Source organism: Phasianus colchicus, chromosome 1 (genome assembly GCF_987193195.1).
Source record: "Phasianus colchicus chromosome 1, bPhaCol1.hap1.1, whole genome shotgun sequence".
Lineage (NCBI taxonomy): Eukaryota > Metazoa > Chordata > Aves > Galliformes > Phasianidae > Phasianus > Phasianus colchicus.
Window position 1 is genome coordinate 78,837,916 of NC_143436.1, and position 26,351 is coordinate 78,864,266.

The 26,351-nt window shown below is 39.4% G+C and overlaps 1 protein-coding gene and 2 long non-coding RNA genes across 9 annotated transcripts in view; 2 read left to right on the forward strand and 1 right to left on the reverse strand.

The window, feature by feature from the left end:
- Positions 1 to 18,546, forward strand: CD86 (CD86 molecule). 7 transcript variants are annotated; one of them, XM_090148687.1, is made up of 9 exons: positions 1 to 369; positions 2,399 to 2,509; positions 3,956 to 4,033; positions 5,882 to 6,199; positions 7,913 to 7,962; positions 9,255 to 9,596; positions 12,549 to 12,860; positions 15,417 to 15,548; positions 16,336 to 18,546. In XM_090148687.1, exons 4-9 carry the CDS (start codon positions 6,096 to 6,098, stop codon positions 16,353 to 16,355), a joined length of 960 nt encoding a protein of 319 aa, XP_090004813.1. In that variant the 5' UTR covers positions 1 to 369; positions 2,399 to 2,509; positions 3,956 to 4,033; positions 5,882 to 6,095; the 3' UTR covers positions 16,356 to 18,546. The 7 variants fall into 7 exon arrangements, with proteins under 7 accessions (XP_090004813.1, XP_090004809.1, XP_090004836.1 ...); XM_090148683.1 differs by lacking the exon at positions 1 to 369 and adding an exon at positions 384 to 2,262; XM_090148710.1 differs by lacking the exon at positions 1 to 369 and having other exon boundaries at positions 384 to 2,509; positions 5,882 to 6,222.
- LOC149919767 (uncharacterized) lies at positions 14,323 to 24,144 on the reverse strand. Its single transcript, XR_016470282.1, has 3 exons — positions 24,055 to 24,144; positions 19,241 to 19,337; positions 14,323 to 14,435 (listed from the first exon to the last, which is right to left on the reverse strand). It is a non-coding gene; the product is annotated as an uncharacterized LOC149919767 (long non-coding RNA).
- Positions 24,138 to 26,351, forward strand: part of LOC116239990 (uncharacterized) — an 18,361-nt gene continuing 16,147 nt past the window's right edge. The window contains exon 1 of the long non-coding RNA XR_004169203.2: positions 24,138 to 24,209. This is a non-coding gene — a long non-coding RNA (uncharacterized LOC116239990). The remainder of the gene's footprint in view (positions 24,210 to 26,351) is intronic.

Below are 26,351 nucleotides of genomic sequence, written 5' to 3' on the forward strand. Positions count from 1 at the left end.
AATCACCACCCACATGAAGTTTAACAAGAGCAAGTGCAATATTCTGCACCTGGGAATGGACAACCCGTGGCTATACATACAGGCTGGAGGACAAGAGTTTTGAGAGCAGCCCTATAGAAAGGGATCTGGGGTTCTGGTTAATGGAAGTTGAACACAAGTAACGATGTGCCCGGACAGCCAGGAAGGCCAGCTGTATCCTGGGGTGCCAGCCGAGCGAGGGAAGTGGTTTTCCTACTGTATGCTGCACTGGTGCAACCCTACCTTGAACACTGTGTGTAGTTTTGGGAACCACGCTACCAAAAGAACATAAAACTATTACAGAGTGTCCAAAGGAAGTCTACAAAGATGGTGAAGGGTCTAGAGAGCAAGGTGTGTGAGGACCAGCTGAGGTCCCATGGTGTCCTCAGCCCAGAGCAGAGGAGCTGAGGGGAGGCCTGATGGCGGCTGCAGCTCCTCACAGGGAGCGGAGGGGCAGCGCTGAGCTCTGCTCTGTGTGACAGCGACAGGGCCCGAGGGAACGGCATGGAGCTGTGTCAGGGGAGGGCAGATGGGGAGTTAGGAAAGGTTCTTCACCAGAGGGTCGTGCAGCCCTGGAAGAGGATGCCCAGGGCACTAGCGATGGCCTTAAGCTGCCAGAGATCAAGAGCTATTGGGACACCACTCTGAGACATAGGGTTTGATTTTGGGTGATGCTGTGTGAAGCCAGGAGTTGTACTTGATATTCCTTATGAGTCCTTTCCAACTTGGGATATTCTATGATTTGTTATGTCAATAACATTTTAGATAAGGATAATCTATCAATGTTTACCCAAATTTCCACCATGAGCAAGGAAAAAAGCACATTAGATATTCCTCAGAGTCACACAAAGGGCACGGCCTCTTCATCCACTGCAGCCAGGCGGCTGGCCAGCAACTTGCTCATCTGAAAACTGAACTCAGTAGATACATTTGTGTGAAATTCAGTATAAACAGTGAGACTTTGAAGGCAGAAAGACAAAGCATATGTAGAATTTAAAATTTTATTATCTCCGGCACAACATTAAGGCATATTCCACCATTACTCTTGATGAAATCTTACAGTGAGAAGGAGACTCAATCACTTCTCCTTGTTTTTCTTGCTAACCACAACACTGAGTTGCAAGCAAGTAAAAAAAACAAACCTTGTAAAAGCTCTCGGGTTTTAGATTTTGCTGAACTTGTTTGGAAAACACTTAATTTAGATTCTATTAGTTTTTAATCAATCTAGTTGAAGAAATTATTCTTTTGGCTGCTTTCACTGAAAACTTCGTTAAAAGCAAATTATAGCTCTCTGATTGCTACAGGCTGGAAAACCTTCCCCTTTTTCACTCATAGCAGCTTACTTCTCTATTTCTAATCACAGCTGCTGAGTAGTCTGTTCCAGACAAGGAAAATGGGTGCATAGAATCCGATTTCAAATTATTTTCCAATAAAGTTTAATAGGTAATAGATTTAGGACGATTTTTTTTTCCCCAGACAGCTCCTTTTTGAATACCATCTGTAAATTGTGATTCAGAGACAAGAGACTCAGATACAAATAATGTTTGATCTATGTCTGGCAAGCACAACTGCTATCATTAAACTGGGCTTTTATGAGGCTTGTTGAATGTTCATAAGCAAACTTAAAGCAAATCTGAATGCATAATGAAGTTAGAATTTCTATTAAGCTGGCATAGTTGAAATGAAGTTACCAGAGAAACAAATTCAATGTAAATTATTTGGAAGTACGGAGGAAATAAGTTATCATTTTATCAAAGAATTATATGTAAAAATAGGCAAATAAGCACAACTTCTTTATCATACAGAAAAGTCAAATACAACATAGCAAGCATGGAATTTGTGGTAAATGGACGGCCATAGATTTCTCTTATTTCCCATAATTGTTATGGAATCAATCTCAAAATCACCATTCTTGTATAGCAATCCATTCAGCTCTTTTATCTCATCATCAGATCTTAAATTAACTTGGTGACTTTCAGCAGCTGAGAATTAGGGAAGGACAGTTTTGTTTAATCTCACTGGAGAAAGGTCAGTCCTTGCCAACAAAACTATTTCCTCTTCTACTAGTATAAGATCTAGTTAGGCAAACAGAATTGAGTAGAACTTGCCAGCTTTAACAATCAAGCCTTAGTTAAAAAACAAACAAACAAAATGAAAAAATGGTTATTTCCTACAATCAATGGGCTTTTTCCTACAAGCAAAATCCTCTTGAAGACTGGGGCTACACAGGAGTTCAAGGATACCGTGAGTAATATCGACACTTATGAGAAATAAAAGTACTTTGTAACAAGGGGAATTTCAACTTTAAAAGAGGAACCTTTTGGGCAAAAGCTGCATATGTGCATTTGCAAGAGGGCAGTGCTGATTTTCTCTGTCCAAGTCTTTCAGCATGTAGCGGAGAACAGAGGAAAGAATGAACATTTATATCGTCAAGATCCGTGCTGGAGTATTTTGCTGCCTTTGAGACAGGAAGCCTGAAGAAAGAAATTAGGTACTCCCTAGTATTGTGATAATGCTTTCAGTTAACTGTGTCGGCTCTTTTAGTCATGTGATAATGATTTGAGCAATTACTGAGAAAAGCATTTGTAAAGCTCCTACTAATATATAGGAGCACACACTTGTAAAAATGTAATTGCTATTAGGAAAGTAGCTCCACAGCTGCTCTCTATTTCATTTGAATCACAGCTGCTAATCATTGCAGCTTCACACACACATCCCTTATTCCCTGGAGCAAGATGATCAATTTATAACAGAATGAGGGATTGCCTATGATAGCACTAGCACAATTATTGCTTTAATTCCTAAAGCAGGGCATTTATAATCAGAAACTAAGAAAGAAAATAATAATGTGGATCTGCAAGGCGTTTTCTGATTATGTATATCATAAAAACGGCAATCTCTAATTTATACCAGTAGGCAGGAGAATTGGGTACTTTCATCTCATCTACTGTAATGCTGGTGTTTGGGGGAAGGGATCTAAAACCAAAAGGCAAAATCTCTTCCTTTAACTTTATAAATCATTTAATGTGCGGTGAGAAGCACTGTGAGAAAATAAGAATATGTCCCCGGAGTGATTAATGCTCTAAAACTGGGAGCAGCACAGTTTGGCTTATCTAACTCCACTTCTGAACATCACATCTTCATTTAATAATTGAGATCTATTGCAGGAAGAAAAATGTAGTTTCTGATTAGTGATGCTCCTGTTTAAGAAGCAGAATGAAGTTTGCATCATGTGTCTAGCTGTGTTTTTTAAAGACACCCACCGAAAACCAAGCATATAATACTTGAGGACCAAACGTATGGTGCATGGCAGCTAAATCTTTTTTGGGTATATTTGGGTATAGGTTAGGAATAAATTGTAAATTCATTCTTTCATGTATGGTATATATATTCCCATCCAAAGCACCCAGAAAACTGCCATTTGAGGTTGTCTGTGTAATATGTTGTGCAGCCCTGGGGTGAGCTTTGGCCCCAGTACCATCCATTAATTTACCATCTTCAGGCAAAGTGACTGCTGCAGAAGTCAGTCTCAGAAGAAGGACAGCCTGGTAGTGAGCATTTCAATTCCCTCTCAGCATGAACTATTGATAAGTGAATCAGGCATTTGTGGTTTCCCAGCTGAGAATTTTGCTTGACTAAAATCAAGGCAAGTGCAGAGGCTGGGAAAGGAGGACAGATGTCACCTGATGAGGTTATCTGTCATGTAGAAGAGGTGGTTCAACTAATTGATCGATTCTGTGACAAGGCATAGCAAGTACAATGACCTGACCTGTCCTGTAGGTGGGACTCACAGTTAATCCCAGTGAGTGTCTCATTCTGGTTGATGATGCTTTTTCTCTCTAAATTCCCCCTGCAGTTTCAGCTAGGTAGAGTACTTGTTCGTGTCCTGAGACTTGTGCCGTGGGACTGTGCATTGAGCTGCTGTGGTCTCTTTCAGAGATACATTCCCTTTGGTTGTGGAGGAAGAGTTTTGCTTGCAGAGGCAGTGGAATGCTCCGTGATCTTTGGACCAAAGGTATTGTTTAAATAATTGGTGTTATTTAATTTTTATTAGAAAACTAGATTCTGTGTGTTAGAGCACAGTGATCCTAGAATCACAGAAAAAGTCAGAGGTCTCCTGAAGATCTCATAGATAACAAGAGGATCTTGCTGAAAGAGGGAATAGTGGGAAGGAAAACAAAATGCATTAAGAAATTGAGAATTACACATACAGACTTATTACAAAGGTAACAACAACATAATAAACCAAATTTAACTTAGAGTAAAAGAATGTTCTAAAAGAGAATGAACTGGAAAAAAAAATAGCAATTGATTGCAACAATGCCAGTTTCTTGCTGGAAAAACACATAGGAAACACAAGTTGACTGGATAATGATATGTTTTGAAAATAGTCCATTGTTGGATATTTATGTTGTATGGCCAAGCAATTGAGTGGAGGGAATCCTATCATTCTTAGACCTTGTTATGTTAAAGGAATTTCCTTAAGTTGTTCTTTACTTTGATAATACTTGCTCAGATTGACCTGTGTTTGCAACAGAAGAGAAGGCTGAGTCTTAATTGCTGATGTCCTGTCTCCAGGAGGTTCACAACAGCTCATGGAGCTACCCAGTGTTGCACAGCATGGAAATTTTAGAAAAATTCCCTACTCAAGAAAAGTCAAAAGAGTAGGTTGCTAGTTTAGTAATCAGTTATATTTTGAGAGCATGGCAAAATAAAAGGGAAGGAGAGTCTTCCCATAGAAGATATGTACCTGATGTAATAAAATAAACCAGATATATGTTCTTAATACACTTGAAAAGTACATTTTGAAAGGAACTGAAGGAACGTATGAGTCAAAGACCACATATTTGACAATATCTGTCTTTCAAAAGGCAATGAATACATCCAACAGAGAAAATGCGGTAAAAAGAGAGCAAATGAAAACCAAGGGGAAAAAAAATGATATAAAGCTCTTTTTTATTCACAGATCTTCATGCTTTGCTGTGCATATATGTGTTGAATTTTGAGTGACAAGAAACAGAAATCACAAGCCAATTTAAAATGAATTCCAGAGGGCTTTCTGGCAATCATCCTCAAAAAGTAAAAAGGGCAAAGTCACTTTTTTTCCTCAGATATCTATTTTAGAGTTCTTCAGGTAGGGCATCCCTCGTATGCAGCAAAATGACTTCTCTCAAACTGCTTTTGACCAAATGAAAGCAGTCATGAATAGGACCACTGAATTACATATGCTCACATGGTTTCTCCTCCCTTCAGTAAACAAAGGCTCGAACGGAACTACTAGCTGCATACTGACATAATTTCAAATAAAATATTTCTCCATTTCTAATCTCTGACATCTACATCTGATTTATAATCCTGAGTCGCGGGCAGTAATAGATGATCAAGTTTCAAAAAACAAGAAAGACACTTGCCACATAAGTACCCAGACCTTAGTTAGCAAGGAAAGATGTTTACTTCCATGAAGACAAACATAACTCTGGATGTCAGAGAAAGTTTTTAAGCTATGGACCTTCAAAGGACTCCTATCTCATCCATTGTCACTGACATCTTGAAAAAATGCCTCTTCCATTGGATACAGCCAGCAAGCGATTGGAAAACCATGAAGATACAGGGAGCCACAATGTTCTGCATTGGAGGAGGGGGCACGTGCATGGTACCAGGGCAAAAGTTGTTCCCCATCATTTGCCAGTAGTGCACCATCTTACCTGGACCATTTTGACTCCTTAACAATTCTGGGATATAATCAATCTTTCAGTGGCCTGCAGTTATAAAAAAGCATTGGGCACAAAATTTATATTGAAAATGTCTGAGAAATTATGTAAATAGCCAACACAGAGTGTCTGATTGCCTTTTCTCTTCTCAGCCTTCTGGACCGTGCCTGAAAGAACTTGCATCAGCTGATTAAGGACATCCTTTAAATAAAGAAAGAGAGTTTTCTCACAACACCACAGTTTAATGGCCCACATCATGGTTCAGCAACTGTCTTTGAAGCAGCTCATCTAAGAGCAACAGAAGTCACACTGTGATCTCCCTCTCCAGGACATGTGGAAATCCTGAAGCATCTTGGAGCCCTCAACATGCAGGCAGCCCTGCAACCACCATCTGGAAGACAGCAGCCAGGAAACTCTGTGGGACCTTTGAGACTTTTGTCTTCAGCTCCAAAGCTAACCCATAAAGAAAGGCATGGAGAAAGTGTTATCTGTTGTGGGTTTTTGTGTGTATTTTTTTCCCCCTTGAGTTTTGTTTTTCTCTCTTATTTTCATTTCCAGTTTTGGTCTTTGCTCCTGTGAGAATGTCATTGCAAAACATGCCTTGTTATAGCAGTACAGTCATTTATATTTCCAGTTGCTAAATTGTTTTTAATTCTCCTCTTCTAAATCTTCATTAGATCCAAAAAAACAAGGCTATTGTGTTCATTATTTTTCTTTGTTTGACTAGAAGCAAAAATTTTTATTCACAGGAGAAAAACATGACTGCTGAGAAGGAGCTCCTGTAGGTTTCTGTGGCATAGGCACAGGCAAGTTGGCATAGGTAATTTTATTTAGACAATTAGTTGTGTGGTTCAACTGAGTGGGGCCCAAGATAAACATTCACCACCTAGCAGGGTGGTTTGTGCTGTGGAGCAGAAGGAGAATGAGCTCTGCTTATAGCAATTGCTTGTACAAGCTCCCTCTCTTCTGCTGTGACTTTGGTGAGTCTCACTGATCACAAAGAATGTTATCTGTATCCTTTGGTGCATCCAAGTTTCTCTATCCTCTTTCCTAAGAAAAGGGTGAATCTGGAAAAAATATGGTTTTGTGTTTTGCAGTACACACACAGAAAACACAACAGCTGACTGAGGGAAATTCTGTGTTAAACAGAAAAATACACTTGCTCCCAGAAATCTGTGGTAAAAAAGATCAAAGTGTACAAGCTTAAAATAAAACATGGCAAAAAAAAGGGGAAATAGAAGACAGCAATCACACTTCTTTTTTCATGTAAGAGCTGAAGAGTTCTTACACCTTCTCCACTAAAAAAGAGCATTCTTTGGAATAATTCAGAAAGCAGAGTGGAGCACCTTGGATGGCATGGTGTGAAGGCTTCTCCCACACATGTGGAAATAGCACAGGAAAAACACAAAGGCACTGCTATCCATCAGCTGTAAGACAGTAGATGCAGGAGAAGTTCTCTCTCCTACAAATAAGAAATACTTGGAGAAAGGGCCTTGACTGTTAAACAAGATTATATAGGTTCACTATGTGAAGTCAGTCACAGAAGTGTTCTGCTTATGAGATGAGTCAAAGGGCTTTTTTTCTTAAATAGATACTTTTTTTTTTCTTGACCAAACCATGTGACACGTAGCCTCAACTCTTTAAACCCCATAGGATTAATTTCAGTTGTCTTTCATTATAGTGAAGGAAAGGTTCCTGTTACACAATGGAAGGTTACCCATTTCATCACTTCTGGTAGTTGACATCATTGTGCTGCCTGTCTCCACCACCTACTTCTCCTGTGTTATCCTCTCTTCTTCCTCTGCTTTCAATTCCCCATCTTCTTCCATGTTCAGCTAAGGGCAGGCATGCTCCCCATTCCTCTCTCCTCTGTGCCAGTTGTTCTGGGTACTCTGGCCCTTTGCAGTCCATACACTCTGTGCCCCTCCCATGGCATACCCAGTAACCTTGAACCTCACCACAGTCACTGTAAACCAGAGGTCTGTCATAGCATGCTTCTGGTTGCTAATGGCTGTTAAAGTGCAGAGAAGCATTTCCACTAGTTGAAGGGAAATGTGAGATTAACTTTCTCAAAAATCTCTCTTGAAACTTCTTCCTGTTTTACTGCTACTCGGGGAGCACTGGAGAAGGCACTGCAGTGTTTTCAACCTCTAAAATACTTCTTTAATTTTTCCTTCTTACAGCATCATGGAGGTCTACATATTCTTTCTTTTTGCCATAACACTTCTCCCAGGTAAGAAGCAGATTTTTAATTGTAAAAAATGTTTAAATTATTTGTGTCCTGCTATGTGATACATTTACATTTACTTTGATGCTCCTTCTTTAGTAGTAATTAGCAATTTCAGTTGTAAAATCAAAGTCATATAATCTGTGTGATATGTATTTAACTGTGAGCAGGGACTCTATAGAAAAAATGTAGAAAGTACTTTCTCTCTTCAATTTTATATCTTTACATTACACATTCTTCATGTTGCTCTTAAATTTTCAATTTAAATCTATTTTTGAGAACATGTGCATATCCCCTCTGTATATAAGAGAGGACAGCAGTATTGAGCTAAAGACTGACAGCTTGATAAGGAATAAATGGAGTTTTAGGCAGCTATGAAGATCACTGCAGCCTTGTGCTCCTGAAAATCAGTCAAAACTTTGATTCAGGAGAGAAAGAGTGAATCTTTTGAACACAGCAAATGTGTTTGTATCTGCTAGAACAGAGGTCTGCATTTCTCATGACAAGAAAAGACTATTCTCCCAGCCCATCTCTACCCCATAATATCAGTGGATATAGGTTGTGATGAAAATAGGAGAATTATCATCCTGTATGTAATATAGTCCATTCTTTTGATGCATGAAGGCATAATTGTGTTTATTGACTATTTCTGTTAACAAGTTCAGCAACAGGACTGTTAAATCCGACGTGTAATTTGCCATTAAACTCTAGATTAATTACAGAACAGTTAAATCTGACATTTAATTTGTCATTAAACTCTAGATTAATTCTTCAGTGAAACAGAAAGCTTACCCTGTTTCTGACCTCCTGGCCATATATTCCCTAGACACCAACATTTACCACACATGCTGCATTTACACTGTCTTCAAAACTGCAGCGCTGTGTTGTTTCCTGAAGAGAATGACCTCAAATTTTGAAAAACAAATTATGCAGTTGCCTCATTCACGACAGAATCTCATTGCATACACATTTGAGAACAGTGTGGAGCTGTGGCCTTTGGCCTGAAGTTAAATCTTCCAAAATACAGACTCTCCCTGGCTCTGAGCGGTAAGCCTGCCTTGGAAAGTGAAATATAGGAAGGAAAATAAGAAACAGATTTATGACCCGAATGCCACAAGACTTAAGTGCATCGGTGTGAGGAAGTATGTATCCTCTCAAACCTAGTGGGAGAATTTGTCTAAATGCTGGTGGGTTTATGCTACTGTCACTAAGTGTTGCCTCCATGACTGCAAGTATTTGGTATTCTTTTGCAGCTGATGGAAATCTTAATTTCTTCTCCTTTTTTTTATTTATTTAAGGTATTGCTGCCAATGTACATCACGTGAAGTCATTTCTTGATCACACTGCATACCTATCTTGCTATTTTCCAAACTCTCAGAAAAATGACATAAAGAATATAATAGTTTTTTGGCAAAAAGATACGGGTGAAGTGGTACATGAAGTTTTCCTTGGCCAGGAAATACACGATCACCTTAGTCCTAAATACATAAATCGTACCAAGATGGATATGGACAAATGGACCTTGCAACTGTTAAATGTAAGGATTGTGGATGAGGGGCAGTATAAATGTATTATTATGCACATGGACAAGGGACCAAAAAAGATCATACACGAATCTGAGTGCTTACTGCACATCACTGGTAAGTCATTTCTGCTAATTGTCATCTGGTTTGTTTTTGTTGTTGTTTTGTGAGCTTGTTTGTTTGTTTGTTTTCTTTTCTTTTTAGGTTTCTGTCACTTTGTTTAGTTCAAACATGGACTATTCCCATGCCACTGGGGGTTTAGCTGAAGTGGAGAGAATTTCTAAAGTGGATAAAAGTGTTTTTTCTCAGTTTCTTTCTCTTTCTCAGAAAATTCTCATTGTGAATTTGGAAGAAGTAGAAAAAACAAGGAAATAATTTGCTCAATATTACACATTCCTGACTCCCACCCTGTCACACTCTATAGTGAAAACCACCCTGCCTTCTTCATCTTGCTCCCTGCAAGTTTTGTGGCTTCTAGAACTCCAGAAAATACAGTTTTTATTTGCATCTGAAGCACTGCCTTCTATTAAAAGCAATAGCATTAAGAATGTTGGTGGTAAATTACAGTTGAAACATAAAAAGATTTCTGCAAATATTCAGCTATTTTATGATGATATAAATCATAGGAAAAATGTAGAAAAGAGCAGCTAATATGTGGAGGAGTAGAACATCATATGCTCAGTTATGGAAGGACTGAAAATATCTCTGCAGAAAAAATGCAGGCATTGATCAGACTCAGCTTGATTTCTGGCACATTATCAGAGGCAAGGACAGACCACAGGCGAGTAGGGTTCAGTGAGGAAGTAATCTTTTCCTAGTATTTTTTCAGATTTTTAGGAATTGCGTCTTTATATAATGTTTTTCTATTTTATATTATTTTTTTTTGTAACCTTCGTCTGTATGTTCTCTCTTCCACTTGGACAGTGGTAATCATTAATAACAGCAGCTTCTGATTTCTACTGGTGTTCTCAGGCTTCAAAAGAATATGGGCCATGTGCAACAACAGCCAGAAAGATCACCAGGATGCTTGAGCCAATTTAGCATTGTACTACCAGCAAGTCTTCCCTTGATCCACAAGCAAATAGGAAACGTAGATTGTTAATTTTAATTCTCACAGAATTTACACGATGAATATTTTCAGCAGTTTCAGACCTTAGAGACTCACAATTTGCACTCAATAGCAAGTCCTCAATTAATTTAACATGTTACAGAAGTCTCATACATAGGCAAATTATTTCCTTGTTTTTTCTACTTCTTCCAAATTCACAATGAGAATTTTCTGAGAAAGAGAAAGAAACTGAGAAAAAACTCTCCCAAATCTTTGATATAGGAAGCCTGTTTAAAATTATTTGCTTCTTTGTTTCTTTCAAATGTCTTTCTCTTCAGTAAATTCCCAAAAGAAGGTAGAATATAGGGGTCAATTAAAATAAAAAATAATTAGAAAAAATACAAAAGCTGAAGTGTATCTCTGCTTGTTTCTTAGGTAGAATCTCATAGAATATGTGGAAGGCTATTTTTGTAGTATGAAGTTTCACACTTAAAGTGGATTAAGAAAGTTTGAGTGTAGTACAAGAGCGAAAGGTCAGTCAAACAAAACTATCTCTTGGTGACCAAATCTATTCCAAAATACCTAAGTATCTTCTAACATAATTTAGGTATGTTATTTATGGTACAAGGTACAGATAGATGGATATATAGTGTATGTATTGTTTACAGACAAGATTATTTATGTAAGAACAATGAACACAGATCATTCTCCAGAAAGAGAAGGCTTCATAATGAAAAGTTTTGTCTTGTAAAACAGACAGGTAGGGATCATGTTGAGAAGTGGCTTAACTGGAAATTCTGATGTTTTTGTCAGTATGTCCCTAGTGCTTACTTAAGATGGATCCATAAGGGAAGCAGATGAGACAAGGAAAGCTATTTCAAAACATGTGCTGTTGCTGTTGGTGGTGAAACTGGTGCCAGAATATATACTACAGTATCTGTCCTCATTTTAGAGAGATTGTTGAAAAACATAAAAGCATGAATAAAATCTCTTCTAAAGTTATCTGGGGGCTGGAAAAAAAATACAGTTCAACTAGAGATGTTAAGTGATCGATCTGATTACCTTCTAACAAAGAAAACTGAGGAGACTCTTGTTTTCAGAGAGTGGCTACCCAAAATACACATACAATATTGAATAATTAAAGAGGCTAATTAATTCAGTGAAGATATAAGAACCATTAGAAACAGATGAGAAGGAAGCCACGCAGTGATTTCAGGATGCAGAAACAAAATAAGTCAGAGTGATAACACCACTTGAAAAATATTAAAGTCTTGATGGATCTACTGTCTCTTGAGGTATTTCAGTCTGTAGCCTATTTGGAAGACATTATCTTCAGTTACAAATTCAAATTCACTGGGCTAAGCTTAGAGCCTGGATCTGACACTTCAAATGTGTATATAGTAGAATCATACCCTCCATTACACTCATATCTCTCTAAGAATCCCTTGCCTCTTCTCCATATAGTTTTTAGTACTAAAAGACTTTAACACTGACATACTTCAGTATTTTCAATGAAGTTTTGAGCCTGAAACTTCTTTTGCTTTGATTAAAAGCTATCATTTTCCTTCATATCACATGTTTGAATAGTCCTCTCCAGTCCTTTTTCATCAATTATTTCTTGCTTGGGAAACTCTTTTTTTAAAGCAACGGGGAAGTTTTTTATTGAGTGAGATCCATTGGCACAGAGTAAAGGAACCTGTACTGTAGTCACTTCCATATAAAAAGTCGAGCTAAGCAGGCCAGGTTTGTTTATTATGAGGTACCAATTGGTCTAGAAAAAGTAAGAGAGACAGTCTCACTATCTGGCTGATATGACTTATGTCATTGAAACACTTCAAAGACAAGAAGAAGCAAGTCTGTGTGTGCAACCAAAATGTAACAAACCCTTCTTAGGAACCACACAGTTTTCCTAGGAAAACTGTTTAGGTTTGATTCCACATGAAAATCTCAAAATATTGACAGGGACTGTCACAAGATGTAGTATGTCTGACTCATGACGCTTTTTCTTTGATCTGTTTCAGCCAACTATAGTCAGCCTGTGATAGCACAGCTACACAGTGGGGAACCAAAGCCCAATGAAAACCTGAATCTTTCCTGTTCTTCCAGCGGAGGTTATCCAGAGCCTAAGCAGATGATTTGGCTAATTTCAAGTGAAAACATAACAGATAGGCTTATACGACACATGGATGTCTTACAGGATGCTGTAACAAAGCTGTATAATGTTACCAGCAAGCTGAATATCCCAGTTCCTACAAATACACTCACTAATATTAGCTGTTTGCTTCACCTTGGAGAGCAACAGGGGAGCCTTATCTCAGTGCCACTAGTCATAGGTGAGTTTTCATTTGCTCATTCTGATTTTTGCATGGGTAGGAGCTGGGAATGCTTTAGTAGAAATGATCACAGGTGGCAACATAGTCAAAGCAGAGAGTAAACCCTAAGTAGCAGAAGGGGCTACTTACAAGGCTTCTATGTTTGCCATCCTGTTCTCTGATAATCATGGCCACCAAATTCTCTCTTCTGTTTTTTCCATGGGAAGCCATATTACAGAAAGGAGAGCACAGAGAGAAGGAAGGCTACTGCAGCACAGAACAGAGCACAGCCCTGTTCACCCATTCCCCAAATGCTGCTGCAGCAACAAAGCAAACTAAATGCATGGACTAGGCTTCAGCCTATCTCTGGAGGTGACATTTAGCTGTTTAGATAGAGCCTGGTGGATCATGGAGAACTGCTGAGGTTTAAGAAGCATCTGGAAATCAGCCTGATTAAAGCAGTCAGTAGGCAGCCTTATCCAGTTGAGTTTTAAATATCTCTTAGGATGGAGACTCCACGATCTTGGAGTTCAACAAATTGTTCCAGTGTTTGACCACTCTCATATTACAAATGTTTTTTTTTGTGACAAATGAGTTCTTGAGCTGCTGCTCTCTTTTTAGAGAGAGGCAGAAGGCTGAACAGAAGAGTCCCTTGGACCAAATTTGGCTTACAAACTGTAAAATAGACTGTACTGAGCTAAAATGTAAAGGCCACAAAACTTTGATGGGTTTTGGAAGTATTCCTAGTGGTTTCCACAACATTTGGCAGAATACAGTGTGCATTCCAAAATGACCATTTGGGGATTTTTTTTTTTCTCTGGGATTGTGCCTCTTTTCAGACGCCTCTTGCTAGAAATCCAGACTCTGTGCCATCCTGAATGTTCCCTAATGATCACAGTGTCAGCTGTGTGTAGATATTCTTTGTGCACCTCACAGTTTACTTTACCCTTTCTAACTGAAAAACTACATGCCAAAGTGAGCCCTCAAGAATATCATGATGCTGTAACATTCCCCTGGATTCTGGGTCCCATTACAAATAAGCTAATTGCCTAGAGATGAGGAACAAGAAAGCAGATTTCTCTCTCTCAGTCCTAATTACCTATATTACCAGGTACATTATCATTTTTATTGCTGAACAACTCCATGTATATTTGACCAGGCTATGGCTAAGTAAGAGAGATTAGGAGACATGTACAAATTCTGTTTCCTGAGTCTGTTACATAACAAAGACCTTCAGAAGAGAAAGTGCCATAGCCAACAATTCTTCAGCTGCAACTCTAGACAAGCAGTTTAGATCTTGGTGCCTGAGTACCAACAAGATTTAATTGCAAGAATATTATCAGAGTTCTGTATGAATTATCCTTTTTTTAAACTAAAACTGTAGTTTTATTATTTATAATATTATTTATAATATAATATAATAATATAATAATATATTTATAAACTTTATTTCTTAGGATGGGAAAACATTTTTTAATGCATTTTTATTCATAAGCTATGGCACAAATATATCAAAATAGAATTGCTTCCCACTTCAGTCATTTGCCTTGCCCATCTCCATTAAGGCTGTGTTGAATGTGGAGTGCTGTTCTTCACCTGATGGGAACAAGAAACCCAAAAGGACTGGTAACACTGCAGAAAGCCTATTAGAGAAGAAGTTTACTACCTCCTTAGAGGTTTCCCCATTTACTACTTACTTACTTCTCTGGATGGAAAAAAGTTTTGCCAAAGAAGATCTACAAATCAGTTTTTTTCATTTAACTTTAACTAGAGGATTAAGTCATCACTGCTATATATGGCAAACTGCCTTTGATGTCCTCATATTCCAGGATTTGTAAATAGTATTAAATACAGAAGTCTTCTGAGGTTTGCAAAGTTCTACATGTTGCTCAAAGTATTAACACACTAATATTAGCCATAGTAGTGCATCCTCCTCTTCCCTATTCAGTTCTTCTCATCCCTGACTTTAAAAAGTAGCCATCTAATAAACAGTAATGGTGGATAAGAAACTAACAACTCTAGAGAAAAAAAAACCTTTATTCAATGACAGTTGCAGCCATGTCACTTGCTATCCCTAGCAACCAAAACCTCAAAAGCACAATAACCAGAAACAGAAGGAAACTCCCGTGCATTCCCTGTCTCTCTCACATCCCTTAGAGCTTTTCATTAAGCTTTGATCTTCAGTTTCAACAGATACCACATAATAACATATCCCAGGCTATTTAAATTTTCAGTAGCAGAGTAGTAGTAGCCTAGCATTGGCATCATAGGCTCTTGTATTAATCAAGCTGCCAATCTTTCACACAACCCAAACATCAGAAACAGCACTTTTCCTTACTGTTGCTGAAATGGTTGTTAAGCCTTGGTGCACCTGCTAGTTATTGGGGGAAAAAAAAAATAACAAAAAAAAACCATATGGAGAGTGATTTCCTAGCATTATCAAATACTGTAAAAGCAAAGGATAATTAGGGCCCTTCTATAAACTTCTAATTTACATAAATTTGGTTAGGATGGGTTAAGCTAATTCTCAGCAAATTAAATCTTTGCTATATGCATCTTCTCTGTTTTCTCATTCAGAGATACAGGCAGAAGAAATGGAACCAGTGAAGGTAAATTTCTTTGGCCCACTTATAGCTGTAATTTTACTGATCACACTTCTTCTGGGTTTTTTTATATTGAAGAACAGAAATATCTCATCTACCAACCAGAGTAAGTAATTACTTGTCACTCAGCTCTCCCCTAAATCACAGGCTTTGCTTTGTTTTTTCAATGAACCCTTTTCCTACATTCAGCTGCTGGCAGAAAGCTGAGTTTTATGCTGGACTTAAACTTCCTTGGACAAATTAGTTCCTGAAACATCTCACCCATCCAGCAGTAAATCCAAACACCTTTCTCCTGTCTCACCCTGTAATCCATTTCTCCTTCTTTGTGCTCTGTTAGACTGCCATGGCACAAGCTTACGATTTTGTCCTGCAGCTTCATCTTTTATTATGGCTTATTGGTAGATTTGGTTCCTAAAATCATTGATTTATATAAATCTTTTTTTGTCCATCACCATTTGTAAGAAAAGTGCAGCTGGGAGACGGATGAGACAAGATCTGCGTTATGTACAGGCAGCTCTGTCATCACTGAGGTGAAGGACCCAGGACATTGGTCCAATACAGGCTGCCAACACTGGACTAGAAGAACCATCCTTACACCAGAAACAGAAAGTGATCTTTGCATTTCATTTCTCTCTTTTATTGCAACACTAGGTCCCAGCAGTCTAGGCTTCATTCTGCACTGAGAGGATGATTATGCTGACATCATAATCTATCCCCTCTTGTATTAAGAAGGAAATTAATTCCTCAGAGTCAGTCCTGCTTTCTTGCACACCCAAGGGTCCTGAGGCCCTTCTCATTCTTTTTCCAGATCCTGTGAGAAGAGGACATTTATCATCAACTATTTCAGCTCCTATCTCTCATATTTCTGTAAATCACTTCTTCATCTATTTCAGGTGTCAGTCTCGCAGTCTAAAAGGTATCCAGCTTGAAATAGAGGCCAGCAGCTATAGACTGCTGACTGGGAACCATTTCTGCACATAGTGAGGTCTGAGGTCCCACTGTTTCAGATGCCGCGCCAGAACAAGAATCCTCTCCAAACACCTTGCAGAACAACATGCAATATTTTCATCTGGTGACTGAATTCCACTGTCCAGCGTTCTTTGCTTTTATTTTTGCTACAGAACAAATACAATAGTTGCTACAGTAGCAAATACAATACTCTGTCTCTATGAGTTTCCCTTTAGGGAAAACTCTCCTGATTTAATGGGCATTTTGGGCAAACGAACATCTTCTACATTATTAATTGGCACACACATGAATTTTCCTGGCTCCTGATGCAGTTACTCTGGCTGCAGTCTTGATCACTAAGAGGAAATGCCACCTTGGACCTTCCTGCACTCAATGGCTTGATTCACTTCTGAATGGACTAATGTGGTTTTTGCCTTCTGCGATACTACCTAGATATAAAGAACTGAATTTAGTGATCTCATTAAATCTGGAAAGAGGAGATGAAAACTTTGCCATCCACGTGCCACAAAAAAAAAAAGAAGAAAAAAAAAAAAAGAAGAAGAAAAAAAAAAGGAAACATTTCTTCCAACACAAAGAAGTATCATGTATTCAGCAACTGGACAGGTAGGAAGATGGTGAGATATGAAGGGCAGAAATCTTCCCACTTTGCCAACAGTAACAAATAAGCAGAGAAGAACAGCAAGCAGCTGCTCCGACTGTTATAAGTACAATATATCTTCTTTTCATTATTTTCTTTTGTTTTGCTTTTTGCTGGGACTCCTTCACCCTTTGACAAGGCCACAGAAAACAGCTAAGCACTTAGCAGCACTACTATCACTGGCTAAGTGGCAGGTTTTTTAAGGGCAGAGGCTGACTTGGGAGAATACTGAGTGTCTGCATAAGGAGAAGCTGTTTAAAAGTCTAAGTGCTCCCCAAGATCCTGCAGTCTTCAGTTGTATGGTTGGGTTTGACACCTGTGACTGTTTTGCTGTATCTTTCATTATGCTCTGTGACACTGTAAAATGCTGTCAGTGAGAGTCAATGAAGAGAGCGGAACAGCAAGAGTTGCAGAAGTGAATGTCTCAGAAATAGAAAGAGTTAGGCCCTAACCTGTGAATCACTGACCTTACTGGAAATATGAACAGAGTCAGGGTATTTAATCATGGGCCATAAATGCTCTGGGCTTTGTATGGCTTCATACCAGCAACTTTCTTGTACATTATACAGTAGAAAAAGGAACTTAAAGACATTGCTCCACCTACTGAGAAAAGCTGCGAAATTTCCATAGGGCATTTAAAACCAGAAATAACTGAAAGAAAAGAAAATGTTTTTAATGTAATTTTTTGTTATTGTATCTTTTTTTTAAAGATTAATATCTTCCTATGTATACTGACCAGATGCTGTACTACAGGTTTTTCAGGAGGAGGCAGGGGTAGCATATTAAAGCATGAGGTATCATTCATTTGTGTATAAATACAGATATACAATTTAAGCAAAGCAGATACTGAAAAAAATAATATTAATAATAAGCATGTTCCAGTTTGATTGACTGTTTTCTCCCTTTCTTAATTTGGCTTCCAAGTTTAAAGATACAGCAATCCATACATGATGTTATACTCAACTACGGGATATAGTTTTACTTTTCATGACAGGTTATTTGTTTCATTCAAAATGTTCCAGTCCTCAATCTTGATCAATGTCTACATTTTATTTTCTACAATGCTACTGACAACTTTCAAGAAAAATACAGAAGATCTGAGACAAATTTTTTTTTGAGATCTTGATTGTCCGTAATATGGACATTAACATTACATTCTCAAGACAAAATTCAGCTCAGGTTTGCATTCTGGGGACATAAATTCTCCACTGTTCCTACTTGGTAAAAATATTCTTTTCTGTGAAGTGATGTTAAGAATTGCTAGACTCCACCTCAGTTTCACCTTTATTTTCACCTGAGTAAGAGAATTTGCATGTTATCTGGAGTTTGTAAAACCATTTGGGAGTCAGTTCATTAAGCTATTATGCCAATAAGCCAAACATTTTTATTCAGATTAGTATCATTCAAATTATATGAAAAGTCACAGCTCTTATTTTCATGTAAGGTTTTATATTTGCTAGCAAAGTTATTTAATGACATTAAAATATACATATTTTTCTGTGTTGGTGATTTACTCTCTTGCTGTTAAAGCAGTGTACTGGAGAATACCTACATGTAGTGTTCTCAGGGAGGAAATACTCCCAGAATTCACTCTCAGAAGCAACTAATAAGAAAGGTATTGCTGCAATGACCAAGAACAGAACAGTGTTTCGGTTGTTCATTCACAGAGCTGGATATAAACTCACAACCCGGACAGACTAGCATATATACCTCAAAGATAAGATACAAAACTGCAGCCTAAAAACTTGGCCTTTTGATCTCATGCTGCAGGTTGCCAAATATATCTCCAATGGGTCCTTCAATCTCCTCAAACTCTTGGTTACTATTTGATTCCATGAATAAAGCTTGTATTAAATAGCCAGGTGTACTAACTCAGGAAGATAGTCACCAGGTTTCTCTTGGTCCTTTTAACACATGCTGTTATTCAGTTCATTTTTTCTCCCTAACATTTCGCTTCCCACTGAAGTCATTCTTCAGTTCAAATCATCACTAACATGGAAGTCTTGTCTGAGCAACAGCTAGCGTCCACATCATTGCTACAAACAACAAGCCTCATATGTCTTTCATCTTCCAAATGACTAGATTCACACAAGCACCCCATACGCTCTTTCATTCACAGTCTCAGAACGCTCATCAGCCTTGATGTGCAGCTGGTCAGCTTTATATATTAAGGCATAAAAACCATCACTGACCTTTTGTGTTTGTCCATAGTAAGAAACAATAGCCAGCTCGTGAAGAAGGCATCTCGAAATCTCTGCTGGGACTGAGAGTCTTTCTCAAACACATTCACTTAAACAAAATAAAAACAACAACAAATCAAAATAAAACAAACAACAAAAGAAATACCACTACCATCTGACTACTGACACTGCCATAAGCTATCATAATCCAAAAAAAAGTCACTCAGTGGGCTAGGTTTGTGTGTTCCTAATTAGTGAAGTTGTTTATTTCCCCCTTCCTCTAAGAAGAAAATAACTTGCCACCCCTCTGTTGCAGGCTGCCAACTTTCTTCTATTACTTTACCGATTTCTCTGCCTTCTCTTCTTGCTCTTAAAATCATTCCTAAATGTCTTCTGCACCTAAAGAGTGTTAAAAAGCAATGAGCTTCAGAGAAAATCTTAGTTCATATTTATTTAAATGCATTAATCCTCTGGGCTATTGTGGGTAATGAAAACAGTAGTAAGGCACAAGGAAATGTGTTGCTGAAGTGCCAAAATTTTTGTCTTCCATAGCAACATTCAGATTTCCAGGCTATCTCCTCAACTGCTTAGTAGTTTTTTTCTTTGGCAGCATGCATTAAGTCGTTAAGTGACTCTATAAACACGGCAAGCAAACAAATGAGCAGAGACACCCATTACATTCCACAGCAAGGAGGAAGTCCATTTAAAAACATTCCTTTAAGGTATAATAATATGGAACCCCTGAAAAGCAGTATAATAAACCAGTAACCAGCATCCTAAGGTAAAATATGTTGTCATTAGACTTCAAGTTGCAATAGATTGCTCTAAGTTCACTTGTTAAATAACACAAAATCACAGAAGAGCTGATGCTGGAGTAGACTTTGGTAGATTGCCAATTCAAGCAGGATCACCTGGAGAAGTCTGCCCAGGATCATGTTCAGACGGTTTTTGATTATCTCCCAGTAGAGAGACTCCACAACCTCTCTGGGAACATGTGCCAGTCAGTGCTCAGCCACATTCACTGTAAAAAAAAAAAACTTTCCTGATGTTCAGACAGAACATCCTACATTCCGTTACTTCTTATTTTGTCACCAAGCACCAGCAAAAAGAGCCTGGCTCTCCTTTCTTACAGCCTCCCTTTGGATATTTCTACAGATTGATGAGATTCTCCTTGAGCTTCCTTTTCTTCCAGCCTGAACAATCCCATCTCTCTCAACCTGTCTTCATCTGAGATGCTTCAATCCTTTAATCATTTGAGTGTCCCTTCAGTGGACCAGCTGTACTAAGTCCATGTATTTCTTGTAATGGTAAGCCCCAAATTACACACAGCACTCCAGCAGCATCCTCACCAGCGCTGAACAGAGGGGAAAGATCACCTCCCACAGTCTGATGGCAACACTTTTCCTGATGCAGCGCGAACACTCTTGGCCTTCTTTGCCACGAGGGCGCACTGCTGCCTCATCTTCAATTTGTCAACAAGGACATCCAGGTCCTCTTAGGCGAAGTTGCTTTATAACTGGTCTGCCTGAGCCTGTCTGTGGTGCGTGGAGATACTTCTTCCAAGGTCAAACTTCCCTCCATGAGTTTCCTGTCAGCCCATTTCTCCATCCTGTTGATGTTCCACTGCATGACAGCGCAACTCCTCCCAGATTTTTTATCATCTGAAAACTCGTGGGATGCATTCTTTCCCCCTTTCTACTCAGCTGTCATGAGACCCCACCTGAGGAACCATGCTCAGATATGGGGTCTGCAGCAAAAGAAAGACACAGACATGTTACAAGGGTAACAGCTTTAAACTAAACTTTAAAAAAAAAAAAAGATATATTTAGATTAGATAATCAGAACAAATTCTTCACCATAAGGATGGTGAAGGTGAGGCACAGAGACAGGCCGCCCAGAGTAACTGTAGATATCCCATCCCTGGAAGTGTTCAAGGCCAGGCTGGATAGCGAGCATCCTGGTCAAATGGGAAATATCCTGCCCAGGGGACCTTTAAGGTCCATTCCAGCCCAAATCATCCTGTGAATTCCACTATAAGATTTCTTAATGTCAGCCAGCACTGCTGTTTCTGGTAACTCTTCAACCCTTCCTTCAATGGAAAGCAACTCTTCTGCCAGCAGCAGTACCAATAGCAAGGAGAGCATCTGCACAGAAGTTCTGAAATCCAGATATTGTCATAGTCCTTGACTTGCCATACCTCTTTACTTAGTTATGAATTTTATGGTACATCTGCAAAATCAAGTGTTTCTGCACTTGGTATGTCATTAACATAGACATTAACAAGACTTGCACTCTTTTTGTCCGCTGCTTTTATTAAGATAGCTCTTAAAGCAAAAATTCATGAGAATCATAAAAACTATGCCCAGCCAGCCATTCTTAATTAGCATGGCTTATGTCAGAAGCAGATAGGGAAAAAAAAATGTAAAGATGAGGTAAGAATAGCTTGAATTGCAGTTACATACATACATGCACAGTCAATATGTGTATGTCAAACAGTATATTGCCTACCCTCTTCTAAAACATACAGGCTAAAACAAAAGTTTGTTTTGTACTCATTTTCTAAAGCTTATCTCAGCCTAGATCTACTGTTGCTAGCGAGAGAAACTGCTCCCTTCTCAGAGTGTTCAAAACTAAGAATATCACTACTACCTATGGTGCTCTTTAACATCTTTATCAATGACATCGATGATGGAATTGAGTGCACCCTCAGCAAGTTTGCTGATGACACCAAGCTGAGCAGTGCGCTTGATGCAATGGAAGGAAGGGATGCCATTCAGAGGGACCTCATCAGATTCAAAAGGTGGTCCTGGGTGAATCTAATGAGGTTCAAGACAGCAAAGTGCAAGGTTTTGCACTTGGGCCAGAGGAATCCCAGGCATATATATAGACTGCAAGGAGGAATCCTTGAGAGTAGATCTGCAGAGAAGGAGCTGGGAGGTCCTGGTGGATGAAAAACTGAACGTGAGCCAGCAATGATGTGTTAGTTTCACAAAAAGAGGGACAAATATCCCACTAGTTTTATGCTTTTGTTGCTCTTTTCAATGTATTAATAAAAATATTAACAATTAAAATAATTTGTATTACTTATATATATTAATGATATTATATATTTTACAAAATAATATAAAAATAATGCCACCTATTTTACTGTGTTGGCCCACAACATAAGAGGCATATGTCAGTGGTATGGCAGTAGAGGTTGAGCCTTTCCACCAGTATTTCATTACATTTTGTAGCTGTGTGACAGACAACAACATAGGGGTAGTCCAGCAGAATGTTGTCGCACATGGAGTGAATACAAAACAAAGGTTTGAAATTGAATTGGGTACAGAAAAAATTGCACCCATTAATATTAATTGATGCTTGCTTGTTCATGGAAATCAAATAGTGAATGTGAGCACAGTGAGGAGGTGGGTAATGCATTTCAGCAGTGGAAAGAGTGACTTTCGAAAGTCCCTTCCAACTCAAATGTTCTACGATCCTGTGATCCTATGATTCTATGACGTGATTTCTCCACATTGATTCTCAGTGAAAAAATAAAATGGCACTTCTGGCAGGTAAAAAAACTGTCTATTACTGAAAAGGATCAAACTTACTCTGTTCTTCATTTGGCAGCTGGAGGTAGCTGAAGTGATGAAGCAGCTGAGTGATAGAGTCAATCTTAACTGATGTTAAAAAGATCAGTGTTAAGAGCCAAAATTCTGGATCTTTGTACCAGGAGATCCAACAGGCTCTGAAACTGGTGCTGACTGAGCTGTGCTGAGAACCAAGAGAAACATCACAGCTTCATCCCTTATCCTTCTCACAAGTACACACAGACCAACATCAGGAGTCCTGTCGATTTGCACATATGGAGATGCAGACATGTCCTTCACTTGCAAAAGAGTAAAGATGTTTGCCTGAATTTCCATTCTGTTCAGAAACCTCTGCAGCAAAATGATAGGTAGAATCTACTTCAGTGAAAGATAGATGTGATTGCTCCATTAGTTCTCCATGCTAATATACAAGAGATGCTCGGAAATAAATGCCTCCTGTTTTATCACGTTGGCCCACAACATCAGAGGCAGATGTTGGTAGTACTACTGAAGTGCCTGAACATTTCCACCAATACTCCATGTCATATTTTCGCCTTGCAACAGATGGCAGCAGAGGGGCAGACTGACAGAACAAGGTCTGACGTGGAAGTGCGCATGAAGCAAAGGTGTGTGATCGAATTCCTCCATTTAGAAAAAATTGCATCCATTGACATTCATCAGTAATTGCTGAACGTTTATGGAGCCCAAACAGATATGAGCACAGTGTGGCAGTAGGTGGCTCATTTCAGAGGTGTGACAGCAACAGCGGATCACCTCCACTGGTGCAGGCTTTGATGAGAGAGGCAAGCAAGCTCTTGTTCATTCCTGGCAAAAATGCACAGCTAATGGGGTTGACTATTCTGAAAAATAGTGTTCTGTAGCTGACAATTTGGTCTATCAAACACTTACTTCGCTCACTGTATCTCTTGTAGTTTCCATGGAAAAAAATCAGAGGCATCACTTGTGGAGCAGCCTACGTACGTGCACTCAATGCAGCACAGGCAAGGTGTGTGACACCCTAAATGCAATCCTGAGCTGCTCTCAAAGAACAGCTGTTTGATCCCAGAAATCAGAGTCAGGAAACAAAAAAAAAAAAAAAAAAAAAAAAAAAGAGGGGTGGAGAAAGGGAAACTGGGGTGAAAGATTCAGATACTCATCCGAAGGGGCACAGAATTAAGGAGCGTTGCTAAAACCTCACGTGCACACACACAGCAGCAGCACAACGCTGAGAAAAACGCCGTCATGTCTAACCGTGTCAGCCCCTGGGTCACCTTCATTTTCTTCTGCTTCCTTCCCCAGGAAGGTGTAACGCGTGCCCGCCGCTTGCCGCGAGGCCTGCCCAGCCCACCAGCTCGCCCTGAGCCAGCAGCACTTCAGACGACCCGAGCCACGGCGCCGCCTTTCAGGTAACGGCTTCTCACTGGCTGCACTGACAGCCCCTAGTGAAGCCGCCTCTTGTTTCCACAGCATTAAAAAAAAATAACAGACAAACAACTACAATAAAAGAAATTCCTTTAATAACAAACACAAGAAGGCAGCGGGGGGGCTGAGGTCGAATAGCGGAGCCCAGCAGCCCGCCACACGTCAGCGGCGGCCGTTGGGACGCTGGGAGCGCGTCTCGCTCGCCCCCTGGCGGCTGCCCGCCGAAAGGCGGAGGGGCTCCTCAGGCTGAGGTGCGGGCAGAGGGCAGCGCGGGGCGGCCCGCAGGTCGGGCCAGGCCGGCTGGTGCTGCGTCCGATCAGTTCTTGGGAAGCTCCGCACAGAGAAGCCTCCGAGCTTCCTCGGGCAGCCTGGCCAGCTGCTTGCCTAACCTCACAGAGAAAAGTTTTTCCTTATCCCCAGCCTGAACCTTTGTTTTTTCACTTTGTGTCTGACACTGTTATCCTGCTGCCATGCACTGTGAAGTTCCTGTCACGCCCTCACAATAATCTCCTCCTAAGTGTTGGAGGGATATACCTCAGCATTTCTCACTCTCTCTTCTCTAGGCAGAAGAAACCAAGCCCCTTGGCCTCTCCTTTCCAGCTCTGTCTTCCACCCTACTTATTCCAGCTTATGTGTGTCTTTCCTGTGTTATAGAGCAAAGGGCTGGACCCAGTTTTCTAGACTTAGAAATCCTGAATAAAAAGCAGTAACGTCAGTCCTCTCACTCAATCTGCTGGCAGTGTTGTGGTTAATGCAGTCATGAATGCCACTGGCCTTGCTTGCTGCCTGAGCATTCTTCCACTACGAGCTACATTGACAGAAATCATCACATCATCACTGTCCTCCCTGCTGAAGGGACTCTTTCAGTCATTTCCGCAATGGCAACTAAGAGTTTTCAAAATGAGGTATTGAGAATTTGTGCATTCACTCTGGCAGTCTTGCTATTGTTTTCTCATAATTTCACCTCTACTTCCCAGTGTTTTGAAGCCTGGCCAATGTACAGTGGCCATACATCTAGACCACTCTTAAGAAGTTATTTGTAATTTATTCTGTGCGTTGTTTTGGAAACTATTCATGTAAAAAGTAGAAGACACCTGGAAGATACAGAGAAAAGGAGATGTCTGAAGCACTCTTTTGCAATTTCAGGACCAAAAAAAAAAAAAAAAGCAATCTAAAAAATTCCCTCCAGGTCATGTTCTGTGGTAACCTTCACATCCTTAGGTAAGACAGTCTGTATGTAGCACTAAGCAAGGCAGCAAGCAAAGGAACAAACCTGAGGCTCAGTCATAATGGAACAAATATTCGTGTTATTATGGATTTTTAGCAGTTAATTTTAGTTCTCTGTGTATATTTTAGGAGGTAAACTGAGGCACGCTCGTCTTACAGTTTTGGATACATAGCCATGCTTATTTATTGGTTTTATATACTGAGCTTTTCTTAGATTTTTTTTTTCTTAGCGTACATTAATTCTCTGGCTGTGCATGCAACATTAACTGAAAATTTTGCCTTAAAAATATCTGAAAGGTACTTTAAAGTCCCAATCATTTTCCTTCCTTCTCCTTTTCGCATGCACCTCAAACAAATCAAGCAAATAATAGGGAGAGGAAGTGCCCTACCCTCCCAGTCTTGTGTGCTCCAAGAATACAAAATATTCTGGAAGAAAACCATCAGTATAACTTGGATCATTGCTGTCGTTGCTTTCATTAGAGTAGGAAGATGTTTTTATTTTTTTGCCTTTCACTGTACATACATGAACAACTTGAAGTAAAATAACAGTCCTTATGCTGATCTCACCAGGCTTTGGTCTCTGTCTCAGAAGCAGAAGTCATTGGGCACTCCATGGGCTTAGCCCCGTTAATATGAAAAGAAAAAAATGCCCAGAACTGAATTTGCACAAGAGACTTGAAAAACATATGCAGGAAAAACATACATGGAAATTAATTTCCTGATTGAAGTAGAATTCTTAGACAGTGTTGACAAATATAGTATACTGGGTGGCAGGCAGCTACGATGGGCCTTTAACTTCCCAGCTCTTTCACGTAATGCAAATACAACCAAAATGCTGTTCATGTGAAATGATGAAAAAGGCATCATATCATGTAAGGATGCAGCACAGCCCTAACAAA